This window comes from Telmatherina bonti (genome assembly GCF_933228915.1).
Source record: "Telmatherina bonti genome assembly, chromosome: 19".
In the NCBI taxonomy this organism is placed as follows: Eukaryota; Metazoa; Chordata; class Actinopteri; order Atheriniformes; family Telmatherinidae; genus Telmatherina; species Telmatherina bonti.
In genome coordinates, this window is record NC_136617.1 from 33,682,372 (window position 1) to 33,704,002 (window position 21,631).

The 21,631-nt window shown below is 40.8% G+C and overlaps 2 protein-coding genes across 3 annotated transcripts in view; one reads left to right on the forward strand and one right to left on the reverse strand.

The window, feature by feature from the left end:
• Positions 1-7,281, reverse strand: part of abcf1 (ATP-binding cassette, sub-family F (GCN20), member 1) — a 25,133-nt gene extending 17,852 nt beyond the window's left edge. Inside the window, exons 1-8 of the mRNA XM_079258837.1 lie at positions 7,093-7,281; positions 4,999-5,045; positions 4,843-4,920; positions 2,359-2,482; positions 2,250-2,281; positions 2,089-2,178; positions 613-663; positions 409-498 (exon numbers count right to left, since the gene is read on the reverse strand). Coding sequence (XP_079114963.1) covers positions 409-498; positions 613-663; positions 2,089-2,178; positions 2,250-2,281; positions 2,359-2,482; positions 4,843-4,920; positions 4,999-5,045; positions 7,093-7,153 — 573 coding nt within the window. The 5' untranslated portion in view covers positions 7,154-7,281. The remainder of the gene's footprint in view (positions 1-408; positions 499-612; positions 664-2,088; positions 2,179-2,249; positions 2,282-2,358; positions 2,483-4,842; positions 4,921-4,998; positions 5,046-7,092) is intronic.
• Positions 7,282-10,240: 2,959 nt separating this feature from the next.
• The window catches only part of cUnh6orf136 (chromosome Un C6orf136 homolog), a 29,289-nt gene continuing 17,898 nt past the window's right edge, over positions 10,241-21,631 (forward strand). The window contains exons 1-5 of one of the 2 annotated variants that reach the window (XM_079259037.1): positions 10,241-10,302; positions 13,252-13,455; positions 13,541-14,197; positions 17,405-17,493; positions 17,568-17,768. In XM_079259037.1, coding sequence (XP_079115163.1) covers positions 13,357-13,455; positions 13,541-14,197; positions 17,405-17,493; positions 17,568-17,768 — 1,046 coding nt within the window. In that variant the 5' untranslated portion in view covers positions 10,241-10,302; positions 13,252-13,356. Of the gene's footprint in view, positions 10,413-13,251; positions 13,456-13,540; positions 14,198-17,404; positions 17,494-17,567; positions 17,769-21,631 lie in introns of both variants that reach the window. The other variant, XM_079259036.1, reaches the window with a different exon arrangement.

Sequence of the window (21,631 nt, forward strand, 5' to 3'; positions counted from 1 at the left end):
TGTCATGAAGGTAAACCTGACCTATTAAACCAAAAATGGATTTTTGTACCAGGCTGTAAACATGTTTTTTTCTGCTGTAAACATGTTTTTTTCTGCTGTAAACATGTTTATTCCTGCTGTAAACATGTTTATTCCTGCTGTAAACATGTTTATTCCTGCTGTAAACATGTTTATTTCTGCTGTAAACATGCTTATTTCTGCTGTAAACATGCTTATTTCTGCTGTAAACATGCTTATTTCTGCTGTAAACATGCTTATTTCTGCTGTAAACATGCTTATTTCTGCTGTGAAGTTGGTCTTTTTAACATGGGAGTCTATGGGGATTTGCTTTGGTATGGAGCGTCTAGTGGATGTTTTATCTCAGCTTCACTTTTCACCGCCGGAAGTCGCTGCTTGGTCCAGACACACCTTGGACTTGGCCTCAGGCTTCTTGGTCTTCTTCCCCGGTTTCTCCTCAGGGTCCTCCATGTCTGCCTCGTCCTCTTCGTCAGACGCTCCCTGACGAGCCAGAAAGAAATCATTTGTAAACTGGGAGACCGGAGTCTGACAGGAACTCTGTCCTGATGTCTGGCTGTGTTCTGGGGTCAATGAGGTGAAACATGGAGAACCTACCTTCGCCTTCCTGGATTTAGATTTCTCTTTTTTATCGCCTTTCTCCACCTCCTGTTATAAAGACAGAGACCAGAACGTTCAGATCAGACTGATCTTTGTGTTTATGAGCTCCAGACGCATCATCTGCTTCAACTTTATTGATCAACACGTGGTGGTTTAGTTTGATTGGGTCTAGAGAGGTCATGTGACTTAGGTCTGGGCGATTAATCGGATTTTCATCTAAACTACGATCTGAGTTTCCAACCATGATAAAACTAAAAGGGTGTGATTATTTTTCTCTCTGCAGTTTCCTCTCCTGCTGTCTTCAGCTGCTAATCGAGCGTCTCTGGCGTTGCAGCACTGTGCTGTAAACTCCTCCCACAGCCGCTTTGCTTTCATTCAGACACTGTTGCCAACTTGGAGACTTTCTCGCTAAATCTGGAGACTTTTTTTGTTAAAAGCGACAAATCCAGCAGCTTTTATTGGAGTTATTAGAGACTTTTCTGGTGTTGTGGCGACTGACTTGAAGGCACATATTGTTCTGCAGTTACTGTAAGGAAGGAGCAGCGGGAGCCTCTCCCGTCCTAAAGCACTCCCAGGCGGCCAGTCTCAGTCGGCTCCGGCTGCAGGTCCATGTAGAATAACTGCTGTAGGTTGTGGAAGTTCACCTAAACATAGTTTATATTCATCTGTTCGTTCACATCAGGATTAGCACTTTGTCAAGACGAAGCTTCAAGTTGTTTTCTAAAATCTGTGGAATCCTAAAGACATTGTTTAAAAGCCACATTTTAATGTTAAATAAATAATGAATGATTGTGTTCAATAATCCAGATCTTGTCTTTCATACAATTTCTGAAGTCCTGCAACATCAAATTAAACCGGATCCACTGTGTGCTTTTGGAGTGGTGCCAGAGCTTAAATTACCAAACTTTAGGTTTAGGATATTAAAAATTTCACTGTTATTAGCTAGACGTGCGATATTGTTTAAGTGAAAAGACTCTGCTCCCCCTTCACATGCACTATGACTAAAAGATATTATCCTTTGTATGGATTTAGAAAAAATTAGATATACTGTCCGTGGATCTGAAAATAAATTCTACAAACTGTGGCACCCTTTTTTAGGATTTTTTTTAAGAGATCCACTGTAATTATCTCCGAGTAGACTTTGTCAGTCACCTTTTTAAAAATTATTATTATTTTTATTATTATTATTAATAATAGTAATAATTTTAAAAAATGTATTTAATTTTTTGTCGATGTTTATTGTTTGTTTTATGTATTTTGTTGGGTATGGGATAGTAAAACAAAAATGTTGAATATTTGTATTGCACATTTCATTGATACTTTGTGTAATAAAAAGACCTTTGAAAGAAAGAATAATCCAGATCTCAATTCCAGCCTAAATAATTGTTTTATTTTTGACCTGAATCGAGCCTTAATGTGACGAAAAACCATCTTTCATGAGAGTAAAATTTCCGTGTGAATCCTGCAACCCACCTTTTTTACAAACTCATCTTCTTCGTCCAAATCCTCCTCGTCATCCTCGTCACTCTGACCCTGGCTGAGAGCAGCGAAGATGTTTCCGCCCTGAAGGACAGCAGCGACGTTTTAACACGTCCACATGAGAGAGGAGAGAAGAAGAGCGATTGATGACTGACCTTTTTCTTGTTTCCTTTAGCTGAGGGCAGAACTGTGGAGACAGAGAAGAAGAAGTCTGGATCAGAACCAAACACTGGAGGAAAAGCAGATCTTCATCAAGCATCATACCTGGCTCCTCCTCTTCATCACTGGCTTGGACCGACAGCTTCTTCAGCGTCAGCATGACATCCTCCTCCTCCTCGTCTGCATCCATCCTTTTATCTTTCCGCCGGTCTTTCTTCTTTTTCTGGGGCTGAAAAGCAGACGGAAACATGACGGAGGGTCAACGTCTGATCTAACGGAGGAGAAGCAGAACCACAACAGATTCTGAAACATTTATTCTGTTGGAACGTAGAAACAGAGAAACCGCGGCTTTTACATTAGACACGATGAAGTCCGAGATGATTTAACCTTAAAAACAGAGACGTACGTATCCAGGGCTGCAACGATTACTCGGGTAACTCGGGTACAAAAATTGATCGAGGCTCCATTTAATTAATATCACATGGTGATATATTTTGGCGTTCTCAGACCACGGCGCTGTTCGGAGGGACGACATCACTGCTTCAGTAAACATATAAAACATCTAAACATGTATAAAACATATAAAAGCAGAACCTGTGGCCTACGGTGTGTCTGTACAGTCTGACTGTTTCAGCCGGACTGATGACGGACATTTCCACCAGCAGCGCTTTGCTTTCTGTCTGAAGATCCTCCTTGCTTTGGTCTCTAATGGCAGAGAATGAAGAAGAGGGGAGGAAAAGACCGAAAAAGTGGCAGTGTGGGACCATTTCACACTGAAAAGGACAGAAAAGGTAGTGCAGTGTGTGCACTGCACTACGTTTTAATCGGACGCGCCCCCCCCACATCGCTGCTCCAGGAGGAGATCCAGCTTTCTGATTTATACCAGCAGCAGCAGCGGCTGGTAAAATGTTCAGAGTTCTAACCTGTGATATCAGTCAGCAGTGACGAGGCATGGCGAGGTGTCGGCTGCTAACGCACGCTAACCGTCTGGTAATCCGTCCCTCATCCGTCTCTCCTGCACACACGCAGAGTCAAAGCGCATGTTTTAGGCAGCGTGTGACGGAGCCTCTGTTCCTGCAGCAAACTTTTATTCCGGATTAAACAGACACACTTTTAACAGGCGTGTCGTCCACCAAGACATCGGCTGGTTCTTACTGTGGACATGTTTACAAGTCACTCCTTCTTTCTACGGGAATTCTTCTTTTAATCTTCTAAAACGCAGGAATTCGGTTGAGAATTGTTTCTCTGCACATTGAGCGCGTGCACAAACACGTCGGCTGCACCAAAGTATCACATTTTCCTCATGCATTAGGTAGTAACAACACAAGCAACAGCTTCACAAATATACATTTCTTTACTTTGGTTGAGTTTCTAGTATTTGGTTTATAAACTATAATAAAAAAAATATAATCATTAGAGTACTTGATTACTCAAAAATAATCCAACAGTACTCGATAGTTGCAGCTCTAGTACGTATCGTCACAGGCAGTGTGCAACTCCATTGGGGGAAACTGGGATTGATGATAGCTTGCACTTTAGGAAATTTATGGATGAAACATTTTAAAAAATAACATGAGGGCAGCGCGTGTTTAAGATGGTGCTTCAGCCAAGTTACGTCATCATCATAGACCTCTTTGTACAGGCAGCAGCATGAGATACGACGCTATGGAAGTGGACACCAGAAAGCCTAACGTGTAGCCAAAGGTGGTAATTCCAGGTCCAGAAAGTAAAAGTCCAGTCTGGCAGCTGTTCCGACCAGTCACCAAACCATCTGAATTTAATGAGCAGAGTTTATTTTCCAGGTAATCCAAAAACATGGCAGGACTTTTACTTTCTGGATCAGGAATCCCCACCTCTACATGTAGCAGACCTAAATGACAACGTCAGCTGGAAGACTCCACCTCACGGTGGCATCCAAACCAAACAGTCCAAACCCCGAGCAGAAACACGGGAATGTAAAACAACACAGGAACCGCGCCGTCCACTCAGAGCTTCTCATCATCTCTCCACACCAACAAGGTGTCGTATGAAAGCAGAGACTCTGCTGGCGTCTATCTCCCCATGGTGGGACGGAAACTCTGGCAGCCATAACCACACATCATGTCTCACTTTGGCTGTTTTCTGGTGAAAACTGTGAAAGTGTCTCCTGTGCTGAAATGAGTCATGAAGGTCCGACTGGTTTCCACTGAAATGAAGATACTCCTGGTTTCCATGGAGATAAACAATCTTGGACTTCACGCCTTACTGGACCCTCGAGATGTTTCTAAGGTGAATCCCTGGATTCTTCTGACTCCAACCATTGATCGACGTGTCCATCACAAACATCGACCAATGGCATTCTGGGATTTTTACCTGAAAACGCCTCTATTACACAACCCTCACTGTGAATATTTACTTATAATAAGCATAATCAAGAAGCAGAATGTCCAAATATACAGGAGGCAGAAATAATAGACCCTGTGATGAACCGATTAAACTATTTAATACCCAATAAAATCAACAAAATAAGTAAAACCAAAATAATTTAAGGAGGAAAGGAGCATGCAGGACAGGAAAGCATTTCTGAGGGCAGTGAAAGTTGACTGTTACCTGTTTTCCCTGAGTCTCTTTAACAGCCACCTCATCAACCTTCTCAGGTTTGCTGTCTGTCGCGAGTTCCTCGAAAAACTGCAGAACATCAGACGTTCAGCTTCATGTTACAGGGATCAAACATCATGTGGATGATTTTAAAAAATGTTTACTTACACTTTTCTTCTCCTTTTTGTTTTTCTTCCCCTTTTTCACTGTTTTTTCTGTAAAAAAACATTTGTTTGTTTCAGGTCAGATTTACGGTTGCCATGGTTACTCTGTTTCACAATGAATCCCAACACAGCGCAGTTAATTGATTAATGGACCATTTTCCACGTCGGATCACGTCTGAACCAGAATCTCTTTATTCGCCATGTTCCTAGAAACAAACAAGGAATTGGTCTCCAGTGGAAAGTTGCTCTCCTGGTTCTTACAATGAAAACGTGTTTTTATGGGAAAGTACGGCAGAGTAAGAGTTGTTCCACCAAACTAACGGATTCCCTCATCCTTGTTGGATTTCTTTGGCTCTAGAAAAAACAGCAAGGTGTCCTTATGGAGGACAAGTCACCTGCCTGCAAGACGTGACTTCAAACCTGAAATCCATCCAACATATTTCATTCCCTGCAGGACAACCAGCAGCTTTGTGACACAAAGTAAGAGAAATGTCCAGAAAGTGGGTTAAATGATGTTATTATTCACCTAACGTAACACTTACATGAAACGTTCTGGAGGTCATTTTACCATTTGACTGGTTGGATTTACAGCAACGTGACTAATTTACTGAACTTTGTACTTTACTGTTGAAAAAAATGAGAAAAATCTCCAATATTTTCTGTGGATGATTTGTTTAATGTGAATTTGACACCTTTTAGTCTTTTTGGGAGAAAAAAAAAAAGCCAATTTAATTGCAGATATCTGCTGTTATTTCTTTATTTCCACTGTTCCAGGAAGAAGTCCTGTAACATCTAAATCTGTTTTCTCGCAGAGAAATACAAAATTAATACGCAGGATTTATTTATTCTGCTCACAGTAGAAGAGATTTGTTTGGAATGAACCTTACTGGTTACTAGGGGTGGGGAAAATAGAATAATCGAAAATCAGGATTTTTTTTTTGCTTCACAATTTTAAAATCAATTTTTTGTTAAAATCTTTTTTTCAAATAAATAAATATAATCCATTACAAAATTTTGGTCATTTTTATTGTTTTTATTGATCTTTTAACTTGTCTTCTTGAGCATTATAGCTTTTGCTTTTGCTTTTAATCTACAGAAATTTGCAATATCGAAGAATTGTGAGAATTGCAATTTAAATCGAATCGGCACTCAAAAAAATCGGAATCGAATCGGGACAAAAGCATATCATCACAGCCCAATTAAAGACTGATATTCCCACAGCATGTGGCAAACTGGTTCCTGTGTTGTTATATTATTTTGTTCAGTTGGCATCAATAGAGATGAATAAATACAACTCAAAAAGTTCATGAAACTGTCCACATTTAGTGTTGAGAAATTATTTTACACTGAATAATCCTGATATAATCAAGAAAAACTTTAACTCTGACATCCCAAAACATTCTTCCAGCAGAAAACATTTTCATTGACATTTTCTCTTCTCTCTCTGCATTCCAGTGATTTCTCGTTTGCACCAAAGTCACTCTGAGGGTTGGAAATAAAATGTTTTAAGGAAAAACACACTGGAAACATAAAACAGAGACGGGCTTTTCCACACAGCAGAAGGCAGATTAATGACGCAGACATCTTTCCACAGTGTCCATGACAGGACAAGATGCTGCTTCATCATCACATGTCCAGCAGAGTGTGTGTCCCCCTCACACACCTGTCACTACACCTGCAGGTAAAACCTGAACTGTACTGTTGTCATGTCAGCATCTATTCTATTCTATTCATTCAGCACGTGAATGAAGTGAAGTGCTGACTGTGGAGTTTGCAGGGAAAGATGATACACAGCTGGACATACAGCAGGTTATCAGGCCCTCCACATGCTGGCAGATCCACAACTTCATTCATAAAAACTCTTAACTATCATTGATGGTTTAGGATGAAACATTTCAGTCACTTTTCTGTTCAATCTTTACCTAAATGAATGATAAGGAGAGATTAATGTCTGATCCGATCAGGTCATAGATTACTGAAGCTACAGGAAGAGTTACGGAGAGAAAAGCTGAGTTTAGTTTTACTGATGTGTCCTGGTTAGCTTTAGCTTAGCTTTAGTTTAGCTTTAGTTTAGCTTCAGAGAGTAACGTTGTCTTACCTGCTGCCGGAGTGTCACCGTCATCTACCCACTCTGCTTCTTCTTTCTGTTTCTTCGGCATGTTTTTATGTGAACTGCGACTTCCTGAAATAAATAACTTCTATGTAAAAAGGCTGTTTTTTATTTTCCTATCTGATGTTGTAGCCGCGCGACTGTCATGCGGCCCGATGACGCAGATGCCGGTCACGTTGCCAAACTTTCCCTCTTCTTCTATGGACAGGAGCAGGAGCTCCAGCTGCTCTCTACCGCCCCCATCCTGCTGGAGGACCGTGAGGTTCGGGCTCCTTACATGTCTTTATTACAACAAAAAGTTAAATAATAATGTAAATAATATTAAATTAATATTAATAAATGAGATCGTAAATAAATAAATATATAATATTTATTATTTACTATAGTAGGTAAGATCAGACAATATTATTACAAAATTTAAACAATCAATTTAATCAATTTTTTCCCCTCTACTATGTGCTAACATGACTGAGAGTCCCTCTTTAAGCTTTACTCCTGCTCAGATTGATCAGCATACTGATACTATAATAGCTTCAATGCGTACAACTTTGGATGATGTTGCTCCCCTAAAGAAGAAGAAATTGGGCAAGATTATGAAGGCTCCCTGGTTTAATTCCCAGCTTTGAGCTCTAAAACAGGCATCAAGGCGTTTGGAAAACAAATGGCGTTCATCAGGATTGGAGGAGTCTCACTTAACCTGGACAGAAAGTTTAAATGTATACAAAAAAGCCTTGCTCAGGATGGGACATTGAGTTGGATCCTCCAACTCATTCTGTTGGCTTCCTTATATAGGGTATTATGAATTGGCTTTCATTATGTTTTGGGTTTTTTTGTTTTTTTTCCTGTCTGTAAAGCGTCTTGAGATGGCATTGCTCTGATTTGACGTTATATAAATATTGTTGAGTTTTTGTTTTGTTTTTGTTTTTTTGTTTGTTTTTGTTTTTTTGTCTTGTCCAGTATTTAAGCAAGTAGACTGATGTTCTGGATGCTGTGTTCTGCTGAGCAAATGTATTTTGCCAAGGGGAACTTTTATAGATGTAATGATCCCCTTGTATTTCTTGATTCTTATTTTATTTTTCTATTTGCTCACAAAACACATAAACACCCACTTCTATTTATAACAGCAAACAAAAACATACTGATTAAGAACATGTTAAATAGAAAAGGCTTTCTGTCTCTCTCTGTAATTATGATGCACTAAACCACAGGTTGGGAATCGGACCACCAGTCAGAATGATGGACTGACGGGACTTGTATTAAAGGATGTCATAGTCAGAAATTATTTTTGACAGGTTCTTACTGATTATGCAGTGATGAATCACAGGAATCTGAATTATTTTATTTGTGTTAGTTACTGATATTTGTTTTCGGGCTTTATTCCATGGAGACAAGGTCGTGTTATGATTTTATGTTGCTTTTCTAAGCTGAAAGGCTTCATAGGGAGCCTTTTATCTACTTTATCACTATAACGGTTGAACATGTCAGTGCAAAATATAAATATAAGCATATTTAGTGAATTGAAAAAACAAACAAACAAACAAACAAAAAAAAAAAATTGGACCAAATATAACCACATTTTCCTCATGTAATCTACCTTGGAATCCAACCCCCTACTGTGATCAAAATAATCCTGTTTTCTTGGATCAAAGGTTTCCAAATTCTATTAAAAAGTCTTGATCCAGATCAAAACTGGATTAAAAACTCCTAATTGATTTGATAATCCTTCTTTCCCTTTTGTACAAGCCATGTTCAGGATTTGATCCAATCCAGTTACGTTTGAACAACCGGCCTCATGTTTTCAGCAGGACAGCCTTTACAAGGAGATCTTCATCACTGACCGTTTCAGTCGTCTTCTCTGCCTTGTGGTAACCACGCACATCACGTCACACTACATGAAGGACTCGTCACGATTGTTCACTCTGAAAGTAGGAGTCAGTTTTCAGGAATGCATGGATCAGTTTTGTCCTGGATGAACCGGGATCCCCAGTCCTGGCGAACGCTGCAGAAGACATTCCTGCATGTTGTTTAAAGAGTTGAGCAGCAACGTGTCCTTTCATCCCTGCAAGCGTCTCATCTGCTAGCAGAAACATCCAGGTTTCCAAAGTCAGATTAGAAAACCTACCTCCTGCCACAGCGAGATGGTTTACGTCCAAATATGTCACAGAAATGATTATGTCTATATCTGTGTCAAATTGGAGCTCTGGCGTGAATTTTCTACTGGTAAAACTGGTTTAGTAGTGTGCTAAACTCTCACAGCTTGTTGATGTGTTTTCTACAGATGTAGGTGAACCATCGAACTGAGCAGATGCTGACAGGCCTCATGATGTTCAGCTCTTCATCATCTCTATGTCAACCTTCCTGAGATGTTGTTCAACATTTGACTCACAAAATAAAACAGGTCTGCAGCAGAGTTCAGGAGACCGTTCACACATATTATGTTATATAATCCAATATTATACACAACAGGACACAACCCATGTGTCCTGTCATCACATGGGTTCAATTTACTAACAAGACTCAAAACTGTATTTAGCTACCATTTGCCTTTAAATAGACGTAGGCTACTGGGAGCATTGGGGTGCTCCTGCAGCTCACTTGCTCCCAAATGAACACGTGAACTTAAATATAATCAAATTAAATAAAAAATAAATTCCAGAGGTGTGCTGCAATGTTGTAGTAGTTTAAGATATTCAGTAGTAATAGTAAAGCAGTCAAATTAAATTAAGATATTAGTCTCAGAGGTATAGTGGAATGTTGTAATAGTTAAAATGGATTATTATAATGATAATAAGTAATTCATTATTTTAATTACGAAATTAACGCATTCAGTAAAAAGCATACTTTTATTTAAAAGTAAATAATTACGATTATGATTATCAATAACCATAATGAAAAAATAATATTTCAGATTGCACATGAGAATAAATAAAAAAATTATCAATGAATCAGCATTTTATCTGACAGTGCTGCATTTTGCTTGTTTGTTTATTTTTCGTTTTTGCTAAAGCCAGAAATAGCCATAAATTATTCTAATAAGTAATTTTTACCCGTGGATTTGTTTAAAAAGGGACATTTTCTACGCGGGTGAACCGGTCCAGCCGCAATCTTCCGGTTTACGACGACCGTGAAGGCATCATGACGTCGGGCTGCGTCAGGCGTGTTCGGCCAGACAAGGACACACAGCTAAATGACATTTGTGTAAGTTAGCTGACTTAATGTCTGCACCGGTACCCATCCTGGTTGTATCCACTCTGAACTAAGTAACGAGGATATCACCGTAGATGTGAGGCGGTTTTCCCCGGTTAAAGGTAACAAACATGACGGGAAGGTTTTCCCGGCGGCTGCTAGTTAGCCTGACATGCTAACAGCTAACAGTATGTGTGTTATAAGGTTATAATGTATACATTTATCATTAAAGACTGGGTCTCAGCTACCATGGTAGTTACAATAATAATAATAATAATAATAGTAATAATAATAGTAATAGTAGTAATAATAAAAGCAACTGTGTTTGTTAGAGTTTGAATAACGCAATATTTTCCAGTATGATCACTACAGTAAGTTCTGTTTTCAATATGTTTTAAAGCTATTAAACGTCGCCAGATCTTCTTGTACAAAATGCAAACACATTTTTATATACATGTAGCACGTTTAATACAGATGGCAGCTGCTGTCACGCAGCGGGAGTTTTAATTAACTTATTTTCCCAATCTTGGAGTTATAATTCACTTATTTTTCCAATCTAGGAGTTTAAATTCACTTATTTTCCTACTCAGGGAGTTATAATTAATTTATTTTTTTTACTCAGGGAGTTATAATTCATTTTTTTCCCCCCAATCTAGGAGTTTAAATTTACTTATTTTTCCACTCTGGGAGTTATAATTAATTTATTTTTCTACTCAGGGAGTTATAATTCACTTATTTGCCCAATCAAGGAGTTTAAATTCACTTATTTTTCCACTCTGGGAGTTATAATTAATTTATTTTTCTACTCAGGGAGTTATAATTCACTTATTTGCCCAATCAAGGAGTTTAAATTCACTTATTTTTCCACTCTGGGAGTTATAATTTATTTATTTTTCTACTCAGGGAGTTATAATTCACTTATTTGCCCAATCAAGGAGTTTAAATTCACTTATTTTTCCACTCTGGGAGTTATAATTAATTTATTTTTCTACTCAGGGAGTTATAATTCACTTATTTTCCCAATCTAGGAGTTTAAATTCACTTATTTTTCCACTCTGGGAGTTATAATTAATTTATTTTTCTACTCAGGGAGTTATAATTCACTTATTTTCCCAATCAAGGAGTTTAAATTCACTTATTTTTCCACTCAGGGAGTTATAATTCAGCATACATGTGAAAAACACCTTTGAAGTTTTCCTTGTAAACCTCCTGACGGACTGAGAACACAGTCGGAGGTGATTTAAACAAGGCAAGTCCAGACATTTGTTAAGGTTTTTGGGAAGTTGCGGCTCTCAGCTGTCTCCATGTACTACAGCCGCTGCTGTCACGCTGCATTCAAGAACACTCAGGAACTTGGAAATTCTGGTTTCACTGTACTAGAAGTGGAAAACAACAAAGTTTAGTAGAATTTTTAATGGGGATTCTGATAAAAACTTTGTATGAGACATTAATAAAAGGTAGTTCATCAAGTAAATGTTTGTTTTGTTTTGTTTTTTTAGATTAAAATAAAACTACGGACTATACCCTTTTATAGCATTTTTAACTAATTCGTTCTTTCAGCGAAACTCTAAATTGGTGAGTAGTATTAGATCTTTGTAGAAGCTAAACCTGCAGTCATTTATTCTCTTCATATTTCATGGTAAATGCAGAGGTCGACAAAGACACTGTAGTTTCCGAGGTGCATTGAATGCATCAGTAAAGTTGCAGTGTGCTGCAGGTCATGTGTTCCTGGTGGTGTTTCTACAGTGTATCCCTGCTCCAACATACATGACAATGTGCTCCTGCTGGATAATGTTTACTCTTTTTCATGATAATCACCAGTTTGGTCTGGAAGTTCATGACAGGCAGCTTCTTTTTGGGGATGTTAGTGGTTCCCAAACTGTTTATTTAGCTTTTATATCATGTCAGGAATGTCTGAAGTAATCAGAAGCTTTTCCTTGTGTCCAGGATGAGAAGTCTCCAAGTAATGCTTGGTTCCATACCATCAGAATCTAGTAGTTTGAGATAAATATAGACTGTTTCTGAATGATCCCTGTCTTTTACCTAAACCCGGGACAGATACATGTGTTGTCACATTTTCTTGTCCTTTTTTGGAATGTTTTTGTTTTTACTCGTTATTGTTTGTCTAACTGTACTCTCACTTGGCTTAGCTGCATATTTAAACAAACATAAAAACGTATCAGTCGCTTGTGTCATTAGTTGTGCGGACTGCCGCCTCCAGGTGCAGCTCAAACAGCGAGGCTGCTTCAGTTTCCTCCTTCTGTTTTAGCCAGAATATTCTCCGCCTGATGAGCAGCGTTTTGGTGTTTTCTAGACCTTCCTTGGCGTTTCTGTTGACCTCTTTTCCTTTGCTGAACCTCTCAAGGTGACTTGATTTCTGTCAGTTCAGGTGACAACACACAGACGGGAGGCTGCAGAGGTCAAAACACATTCAACTCTCAGCCAAATGTTCTTCTTTGCTTGGTTTGAGATCCATGAAAAACTTTTCAGCTGGTGGAGAAAACAGATTCCATGTTTTATAAGTCGTTCCCAGCTTGGTTGCCAAACGTCTCCTCGTAGAATCGGGTCCTACTGAAACCCGGGTTGTCCCCCTGGAGTGATGGTAACAATTAGGAATCAGAAACATGTTGATTTAACTGAACTGCATTTATTTTAATGAAAAAAATTTCTATAAGATGATTTTACTTAATCTTGAAATGATTGAATCATCTGTGTAGTTCTTTGTCACTCTGCGTGTCCAACGTGGACTGGTGGCAAACTAACACACGGCTTGGTGTGGATCAGAGCTAAGCAACCAGAGGACCATTTTTAGTCGTGGGGGGAGGACTAAACATGGTCAGATGTTCAGGGGGCTACACAGAAAACCTTCATCTGTGTTTATATAACGGTTGAACTGATCAGCATGATGGCTCAGAAAAGCAGTTTTCATGTCACATCGTTGTCTTCTCTTCATGCTCTCAGGTCTGACCAGCTTCTGGACCTCATGCAGTAGCGCCAGGATTCCACGGAGCAGCTTTGCCGTCCTCGTCGCTGTGGGTGATGGTCTTCTGGTGCGCCCTGTGGTGAATGGCGGTGTGCCGAGGAGGCGTGGCCCTCTGGGTGGGTTGTGTCTGCAGCCGCAGCAGGAGGCAGCCCATCCAGAAACTGACCCTGAGTCTCAGTCAGGTAATCTGCTGACGACCTCAACATCTCAGAGTATCCGTGATAAAAAATGTCAGTCCAGCTCAGGAACTTTGCGGTTTTATTCCAGGTGTCTGAATGGCAGTGGACGAGCCCGACCCGCCCGCTGACTGGTGCCGCCTGGGCCCTGGCCCCCCCGAACAGCCTGCGGTACCAGAACATGAGGCAGCCGCTGCTGTCCCACCCCCTGCACCACGCCAGCCAGCCTCAGAGATGCGATGAAGACTGGGAGGAGGCGGTCAGCGTGTGCCTGCTGGTGCCGCATGGCGAGTCACACGACCCCCACAGGCTGATGGATCTGCCAACGCTGAGTCACATTAAATCCAAAGAGCTGCTGGTTCAGCGGTCCGTGGAGTTCTGCTTTCCTTTGACCACGGTGGACGGCAGCCAGGAGGACGACATCGACGTGGGGAGCCTCCAGACGAGCAGAGGCGATGCCGTGGAGAAGGAACACAGCTGCTTCAGAAGCCTGTTTGAATCAGAAGGATGTCCCGCTCCCTTCATGTACGGCTCTAACTTCTACTGTTTCCACTGCCCGGGAACGCAGCTGGTGTCGTCTGGTGACGTAAAGTCCGACCAGGACAGTGGAGTCGACAGGACAGCGGGAGATCTGCCGCCATTCGTGGATCTGTGCAGCCATGCAGGAGGAGCAGAGGTGAAGAACTGTGATGGAGACTGGGAGAAAGAGGAGAAGCTGGCCATGATGTATGAAAGGTTGAGGATAGAGGTAAGACACGGAGGAGGAAACGCCAGGGGTTTTGGATCACTGCTGGACTGAATGGAGGCGCTCAGGGAGGAGTAAAAGGAGGAGTAGTCTTGTGTCTCCATCAGCGAGCAGACCTGGATCTGAGGGCGTCTATCATGACCGCATCGTTATTTAATCCAGCTTCATTTAAAAATACAAACAACTTTACTGTAAAATTAAATATTTATTTAAATAAAACCAGCATCCCTTTGACTGGGAACCAGCAGCCACTGGGAAAATAATAATAATAATAATAAAACATTTTATTTGTGTGAAGCTGAACTTACAAACAGCAGATCAATAAAAACACTCATAAATAAAAGCTCCATAAAACAATGATAATCAGAGACAGTGGGAAATGTTAGTTTCCCAGTTTGAACTGGTGTGGTTTGGGTTTGGATTTGAACTACTGTACGGAGTCAGAGTTACGGGCGTCGGGGGGAGCAGCTGAATGCTCGGCCCCCCCGCGGTAGCAAGGCGGGCGCGGGGGGCGATGAGATTAATGGAGGGTCTGGGAGAACGGACTGGGGTGTTGATGTGTGGCAGGGGGGGAAAGGTGGATGGGGGGGCGAGGTTATGGATGGCCTTGCAGGTGAACAGCAGGATTTTATGGAATGCCGGTTGCGCCAAAAACGTGTGCCAAAAATGTCTTCAAAATGCGCGTTCTCAGCGCGCTCTCGACACGCTCTAAGCGCGTTCTCGATGCGTTCTCTGAAAGGCGTTCTCGACGTGTTCTGAGCGCCTTCAGAACATCTTCAGAACATCTTAAAATCAATTGGTTGAGGACTATGGGTTAAGCCATTTCATCAAAAATGGTGGGGCCTGCCGGGTGCCTCACCCTCTGTTGTTGGTTGTCACCAGTGGGTTTAATTAGTAAGCTTTTAGAATATTTATTATTGTTAATGTGGTTGCATTTCATCCATAGTTTTTATAATTACATTTAATGCCATTTAATTGTAAAAACTATGGCTGAAATGTAAACCACTCAATAATAATAATTATTATAATAGCCTACTAATAAAGGCTGGACAACAATAATTGTTTTTCATTTGTTGTTATTTGAATTTTCATTTAATACTTATTTAATATATTTCCATCTTACTACTTAACGCACTCAGAGCGCATCGAGAATGTGCATTTTGAAGACGTTTTTGGCGCAACCGGCCTTCTATAGAATTTTGTGGTGAATGCTGTACGTGACGGGGAGCCAGTAGCGCTGCTCCTGGGCAGGGTGGGCGGGTGTGATGGGTGGATGGGGTTCTTGCAATGACCCGGGCTGCTGCTTTCAGAACCAGTTGTAGTTCACCAAGGGTTTTATGGGGAAGACGAACAGAGAAGAGTTGCAGTAGTTGAGCCTGGAAGTGACTAGGCTGTGGAGAAGTAAAGCGACGGGGTGGTGAGGAGCGAGGGGCGAGACGGTGGATGTTGGAAGCGACTATTAGTGGAGTTTTTCTAGAAAGAGTTAATGAAGTCAAATTCCTTGGTGTTGTTTTGGATTAAAAAATGAAGTTGCAAAGCTCATATTGATTACATAAAACAGAGAGTTAGTAAAAGTTTTGGGATTTTATATGAAGTAAAAGATGTTTGTCTGCAGCTTGTTGCATATGTTGTACTTCTACCCGTACTTCAGTTATTGTGCAGAGATGTGGGGTAACACATACTGCACTAAACCCTTGGTTTTGCTGCAAAAAGCCGTGAGGATTATCAACAGAACGGGGTATAAAGAGCACAGGAATGATTTGTTTTAGACAAGCAGACAAGTTAAATCTAAGGATCTGGTTGACTTCAGACGTGGAAAGCTAAACTGATGCCGTTCAGAATCTTTTCAGTTTCATTTCACAGGACTTCTGTAGGTGTGTGTGTGTGTCTGCTTCTGGAGATAAATGATAAAACTCTCTAAACGAAGAGCTACAACGTTGTCCAAGTGTTTTCACATTCAAAAATGTATAAGGATAAAATTATGAGACAGTATACACAACTGCAAAATAACTGTATCTATCTACAGATATACAAGACAGATGTTTTGATATAAAAGTAGTGTGTGGTGACCTGGTTAGGGTTAATTTATAGAACTCAACTCAACTTATTATTCTTAATATTTTTTTAAATGTGCTTTAGGGGGCAGATTACACAAAATGTGTCTTCTATCTGCGCCCTCTTGTTGTTGATGTCATGTTGTTGGAGGAGTCATCAATGGGAATGCAGAAACTATCTGATTTAGAGAGGGTAGATTTGGTGCCATATTAATAACATTTCAGTTTTACTGTTTGGTGGAGAGTTTTACATCTGTCAGCGAATGTGGGGCTGTGTTATAACTGGTTCGACTGGTCCCAGTTATGCAGGGGTCCAGGTTCCTCCTGGTTAGATAAGTGGTTGACCTGACCTCCTCTCTCCATCCTCTTGTAATGACACTGGTACCAGCACAGAGGTTTGTTGGCAGAGAGAAGAGATTATGGAGAAGTTATCGGCATGGTTGTACATAGATCGTGCATAAAAAGATGGGCGGAGCCTCCGTGATGTCACCCGTAGGTTTCTGAAGAGCTGAATTGAAGCTCGGTGGGCGGTTCCTACCATCACCATGTTGGCAGGGGCATGCGTGTCGTCTCGCCCAGAAAATACAAATATGGGCAAAGAGGTGGAGCTGAGAGGGGGGCTGTGAGCGTCATGGTGGATGATTGACATTGAGCGAACTCAGAGCTTTCTGTAGCTAAGAGCTAACCCCGAGATAACAGGAGCTAACCAGCTAACGGAGGTCAGTGGGCTAAAGCTAAGTCACGTTGTTAACCGGCTAAAAACCGCGGTTGTTCTACGTTCTTCTGACTTGAAGCGGGAGATCGGGTACCTGTCAATCAAAAGGACACGCCCCTAAATATGCCAAACTTTTGAGATGAAATTACTTTTAAATGGGCGAGTTAGAAAAAATTTACTCCCCCCACAGTTGTCATGAAGGTAAACCTGACGTATTAAACCTAAAATGGATTTTTGAACCAGGCTGTAAACATGTTTATTCCTGCTGTAAACATGTTTATTTCTGCTGTGAAGTTGGTCTTTTTAACATGGGAGTCTATGGGGATTTGCTCTGTTTTGCAGCCCCTAGTGGATGAAGGGGGAACTGCAGGTTTCATGGCCAGAAGTTGTCACTTGGTCACGCAGCTGTTCCTTCATCTGATGCATCGCTTCTGTTTTCAGCTTCCAGGTTTCTTCCTGACCAACCATGACTTCACCATGTACTCCAACGACGTGGAGTTCATCAACGGCCTCATCAACATGAGGACCAGGTGAGTCAGGTCCAGATTGAGGCTGCTGCGCCATTCTGGACAACCAGTAAAACCAGTGTGTTGTGTCTCTGCAGAGGGCATGTAGCGTATCGCCTGATCCTGTCCATATGGCGCCTCCTCTGTCTCTGCTACTACACCGAGGCTCGGCTGGATGTTCTGAAGCTCACCAAGCACATGGAGGACGGGACCATCAAAGCTCGCTGGAGGATCAAAGGACTCCCCTTCCACACCCTGCTGCTGCGCTTCTACCGCAAGGACAAGTCGCACTTGTACAGGTACTGCAGCTGGTTCAGCAACTGGGTTTGTCCAGTTTATACTGGGTTTGTTCAGTTTATACTGGGTTTGTTCAGTTTATACTGGGTTTGTCCAGTTTATACTGGGTTTGTCCAGTTTATACTGGGTTTGTCCAGTTTATACTGGGTTTGTTCAGTTTATACTGGGTTTGTTCAGTTTATACTGGGTTTGTCCAGTTTATACTGGGTTTGTTCAGTTTATACTGGGTTTGTCCAGTTTATACTGGGTTTGTCCAGTTTATACTGGGTTTGTTCATTTTATACTGGGTTTGTCCAGTTTATACTGGGTTTGTCCAGTTTATACTGGGTTTGTCCAGTTTATACTGGGTTTGTTCAGTTTATACTGGGTTTGTCCAGTTTATACTGGGTTTGTCCAGTTTATACTGGGTTTGTCCAGTTTATACTGGGTTTGTCCAGTTTATACTAGGTTTGTTCAGTTTATACTGGGTTTGTTCAGTTTATACTGGGTTTGTCCAGTTTATACTGGGTTTGTTCAGTTTATACTGGGTTTGTCCAGTTTATACTGGGTTTGTCCAGTTTATACTGGGTTTGTTCAGTTTATACTGGGTTTGTTCAGTTTATACTGGGTTTGTCCAGTTTATACTGGGTTTGTCCAGTTTATACTGGGTTTGTCCAGTTTATACTGGGTTTGTCCAGTTTATACTGGGTTTGTTCAGTTTATACTGGGTTTGTCCAGTTTATACTGGGTTTGTCCAGTTTATACTGGGTTTGTCCAGTTTATACTGGGTTTGTCCAGTTTATACTAGGTTTGTTCAGTTTATACTGGGTTTGTTCAGTTTATACTGGGTTTGTCCAGTTTATACTGGGTTTGTTCAGTTTATACTGGGTTTGTCCAGTTTATACTGGGTTTGTCCAGTTTATACTGGGTTTGTCCAGTTTATACTGGGTTTGTTCAGTTTATACTGGGTTTGTTCAGTTTATACTGGGTTTGTTCAGTTTATACTGGGTTTGTCCAGTTTATACTGGGTTTGTCCAGTTTATACTAGGTTTATTCAGTTTATACTGGGTTTGTCCAGTTTATACTGGGTTTGTCCAGTTTATACTGGGTTTGTCCAGTTTATACTGGGTTTGTCCAGTTTATACTGGGTTTGTTCAGTTTATACTGGGTTTGTTCAGTTTATACTGGGTTTGTCCAGTTTATACTGGGTTTGTCCAGTTTATACTGGGTTTGTCCAGTTTATACTAGGTTTATTCAGTTTATACTGGGTTTGTTCAGTTTATACTGGGTTTGTCCAGTTTATACTGGGTTTGTCCAGCCGCAACTGGGTTTGTCCAGTTTATACTGGGTTTGTCCAGTTTATACTGGGTTTGTCAAGTTTATACTGGGTTTGTCCAGTTTATACTGGGTTTGTCCCGTTTATACTGGGTTTGTTCAGTTTATACTGGGTTTGTTCAGTTTATACTGGGTTTGTCCAGTTTATACTGGGTTTGTCCAGTTTATACTGGGTTTGTCCAGTTTATACTGGGTTTGTTCAGTTTATACTGGGTTTGTCCAGTTTATACTGGGTTTGTTCAGTTTATACTGGGTTTGTCCAGTTTATACTGGGTTTGTCCAGTTTATACTGGGTTTGTCCACTTTATACTGGGTTTGTCCACTTTATACTGGGTTTGTTCAGTTTATACTGGGTTTGTCCCGTTTATACTGGGTTTGTCCAGTTTATACTGGGTTTGTCCAGTTTATACTGGGTTTGTTCAGTTTATACTGGGTTTGTCCAGTTTATACTGGGTTTGTCCAGTTTATACTGGGTTTGTCCAGTTTATACTGGGTTTGTCCAGTTTATACTGGGTTTGTCCAGTTTATACTGGGTTTGTCAAGTTTATACTGGGTTTGTCCAGTTTATACTGGGTTTGTTCAGTTTATACTGGGTTTGTCCCGTTTATACTGGGTTTGTTCAGTTTATACTGGGTTTGTCCAGTTTATACTGGGTTTGTCCCGTTTATACTGGGTTTGTCCCGTTTATACTGGGTTTGTTCAGTTTATACTAGGTTTATTCAGTTTATACTGGGTTTGTTCAGTTTATACTGGGTTTGTTCAGTTTATACTGGGTTTGTTCAGTTTATACTGGGTTTGTCAAGTTTATACTGGGTTTGTCCAGTTTATACTGGGTTTGTTCAGTTTATACTGGGTTTGTCAAGTTTATACTGGGTTTGTCCAGTTTATACTGGGTTTGTTCAGTTTATACTGGGTTTGTCCCGTTTATACTGGGTTTGTTCAGTTTATACTGGGTTTGTCCAGTTTATACTGGGTTTGTCCCGTTTATACTGGGTTTGTCCCGTTTATACCGGGTTTGTTCAGTTTATACTAGGTTTATTCAGTTTATACTGGGTTTGTTCAGTTTATACTGGGTTTGTTCAGTTTATACTGGGTCTGTCCAGTTTATACTGGGTTTGTTCAGTTTATACTGGGTTTGTTCAGTTCATACTGGGTTTGTTCAGTTTATACTGGGTTTGTCCAGTTTATACTGGGTTTGTTCAGTTTATACTGGGTCTGTCCAGTTTATACTGGGTCTGTCCAGTTTATACTGGGTTTGTTCAGTTTATACTGGGTTTGTTCAGTTTATACTGGGTTTGTCCAGTTTATACTGGGTTTGTCCAGTTTATACTGGGTTTGTTCAGTTTATACTGGGTTTGTCCAGTTTATACTGGGTTTGTTCAGTTTATACTGGGTTTGTCCAGTTTATACTGGGTTTGTTCAGTTTATACTGGGTTTGTCCAGTTTATACTGGGTTTGTCCAGTTTATACTGGGTTTGTCCAGTTTATACTGGGTTTGTCCAGTTTATACTGGGTTTGTTCAGTTTATACTGGGTTTGTTCAGTTTATACTGGGTTTGTCCAGTTTATACTGGGTTTGACCAGCTGCAACTGGGTTTGACCAGCTGCAACTGGGTTTGTCCAGTTTATACTGGGTTTGTCCAGTTTATACTGGGTTTGTCCAGCCGCAACTGGGTTTGTCCAGTTTATACTGGGTTTGTTCAGTTTATACTGGGTTTGTCCAGTTTATACTGGGTTTGTCCAGTTTATACTGGGTTTGTTCAGTTTATACTGGGTTTGTTCAGTTTATATTGGGTTTGTTCAGTTTATACTGGGTTTGTCCAGTTTATACTGGGTTTGTCCAGTTTATACTGGGTTTGTTCAGTTTATACTGGGTTTGTCCAGTTTATACTGGGTTTGTCCAGTTTATACTGGGTTTGTCCAGTTTATACTGGGTTTGTTCAGTTTATCCTGGGTTTGTTCAGTCTATACTGGGTTTGTCCAGTTTACACTGGGTTTGTCCAGCCGCAACTGGGTCTGTCCAGTTTATACTGGGTTTGTCCACTTTATACTGGGTTTGTTCAGTTTATACTGGGTTTGTCCAGTTTACACTGGGTTTGTCCAGCCGCAACTGGGTTTGTCCAGTTTATACCGGGTTTGTCCAGTTTATACTGGGTTTGTCCAGTTTACACTGGGTTTTTCCAGCCGCAACTGGGTCTGTCCAGTTTACACTGGGTTTGTTCAGTTTATACTGGGTTTGTCCAGTTTACACTGGGTTTGTCCAGTTTACACTGGGTTTGTCCAGCCGCAACTGGGTTTGTCCAGTTTATACCGGGTTTGTCCAGTTCATACCGGGTTTGTCCAGTTTATACCGGGTTTGTTCAGTTTATACTGGGTTTGTTCAGTTTATACTGGGTTTGTCCCGTTTATACTGGGTTTGTTCAGTTTATACTGGGTTTGTCCAGTTTATACTGGGTTTGTCCCGTTTATACTGGGTTTGTCCCGTTTATACTGGGTTTGTCCCGTTTATACTGGGTTTGTCCCGTTTATACCGGGTTTGTTCAGTTTATACT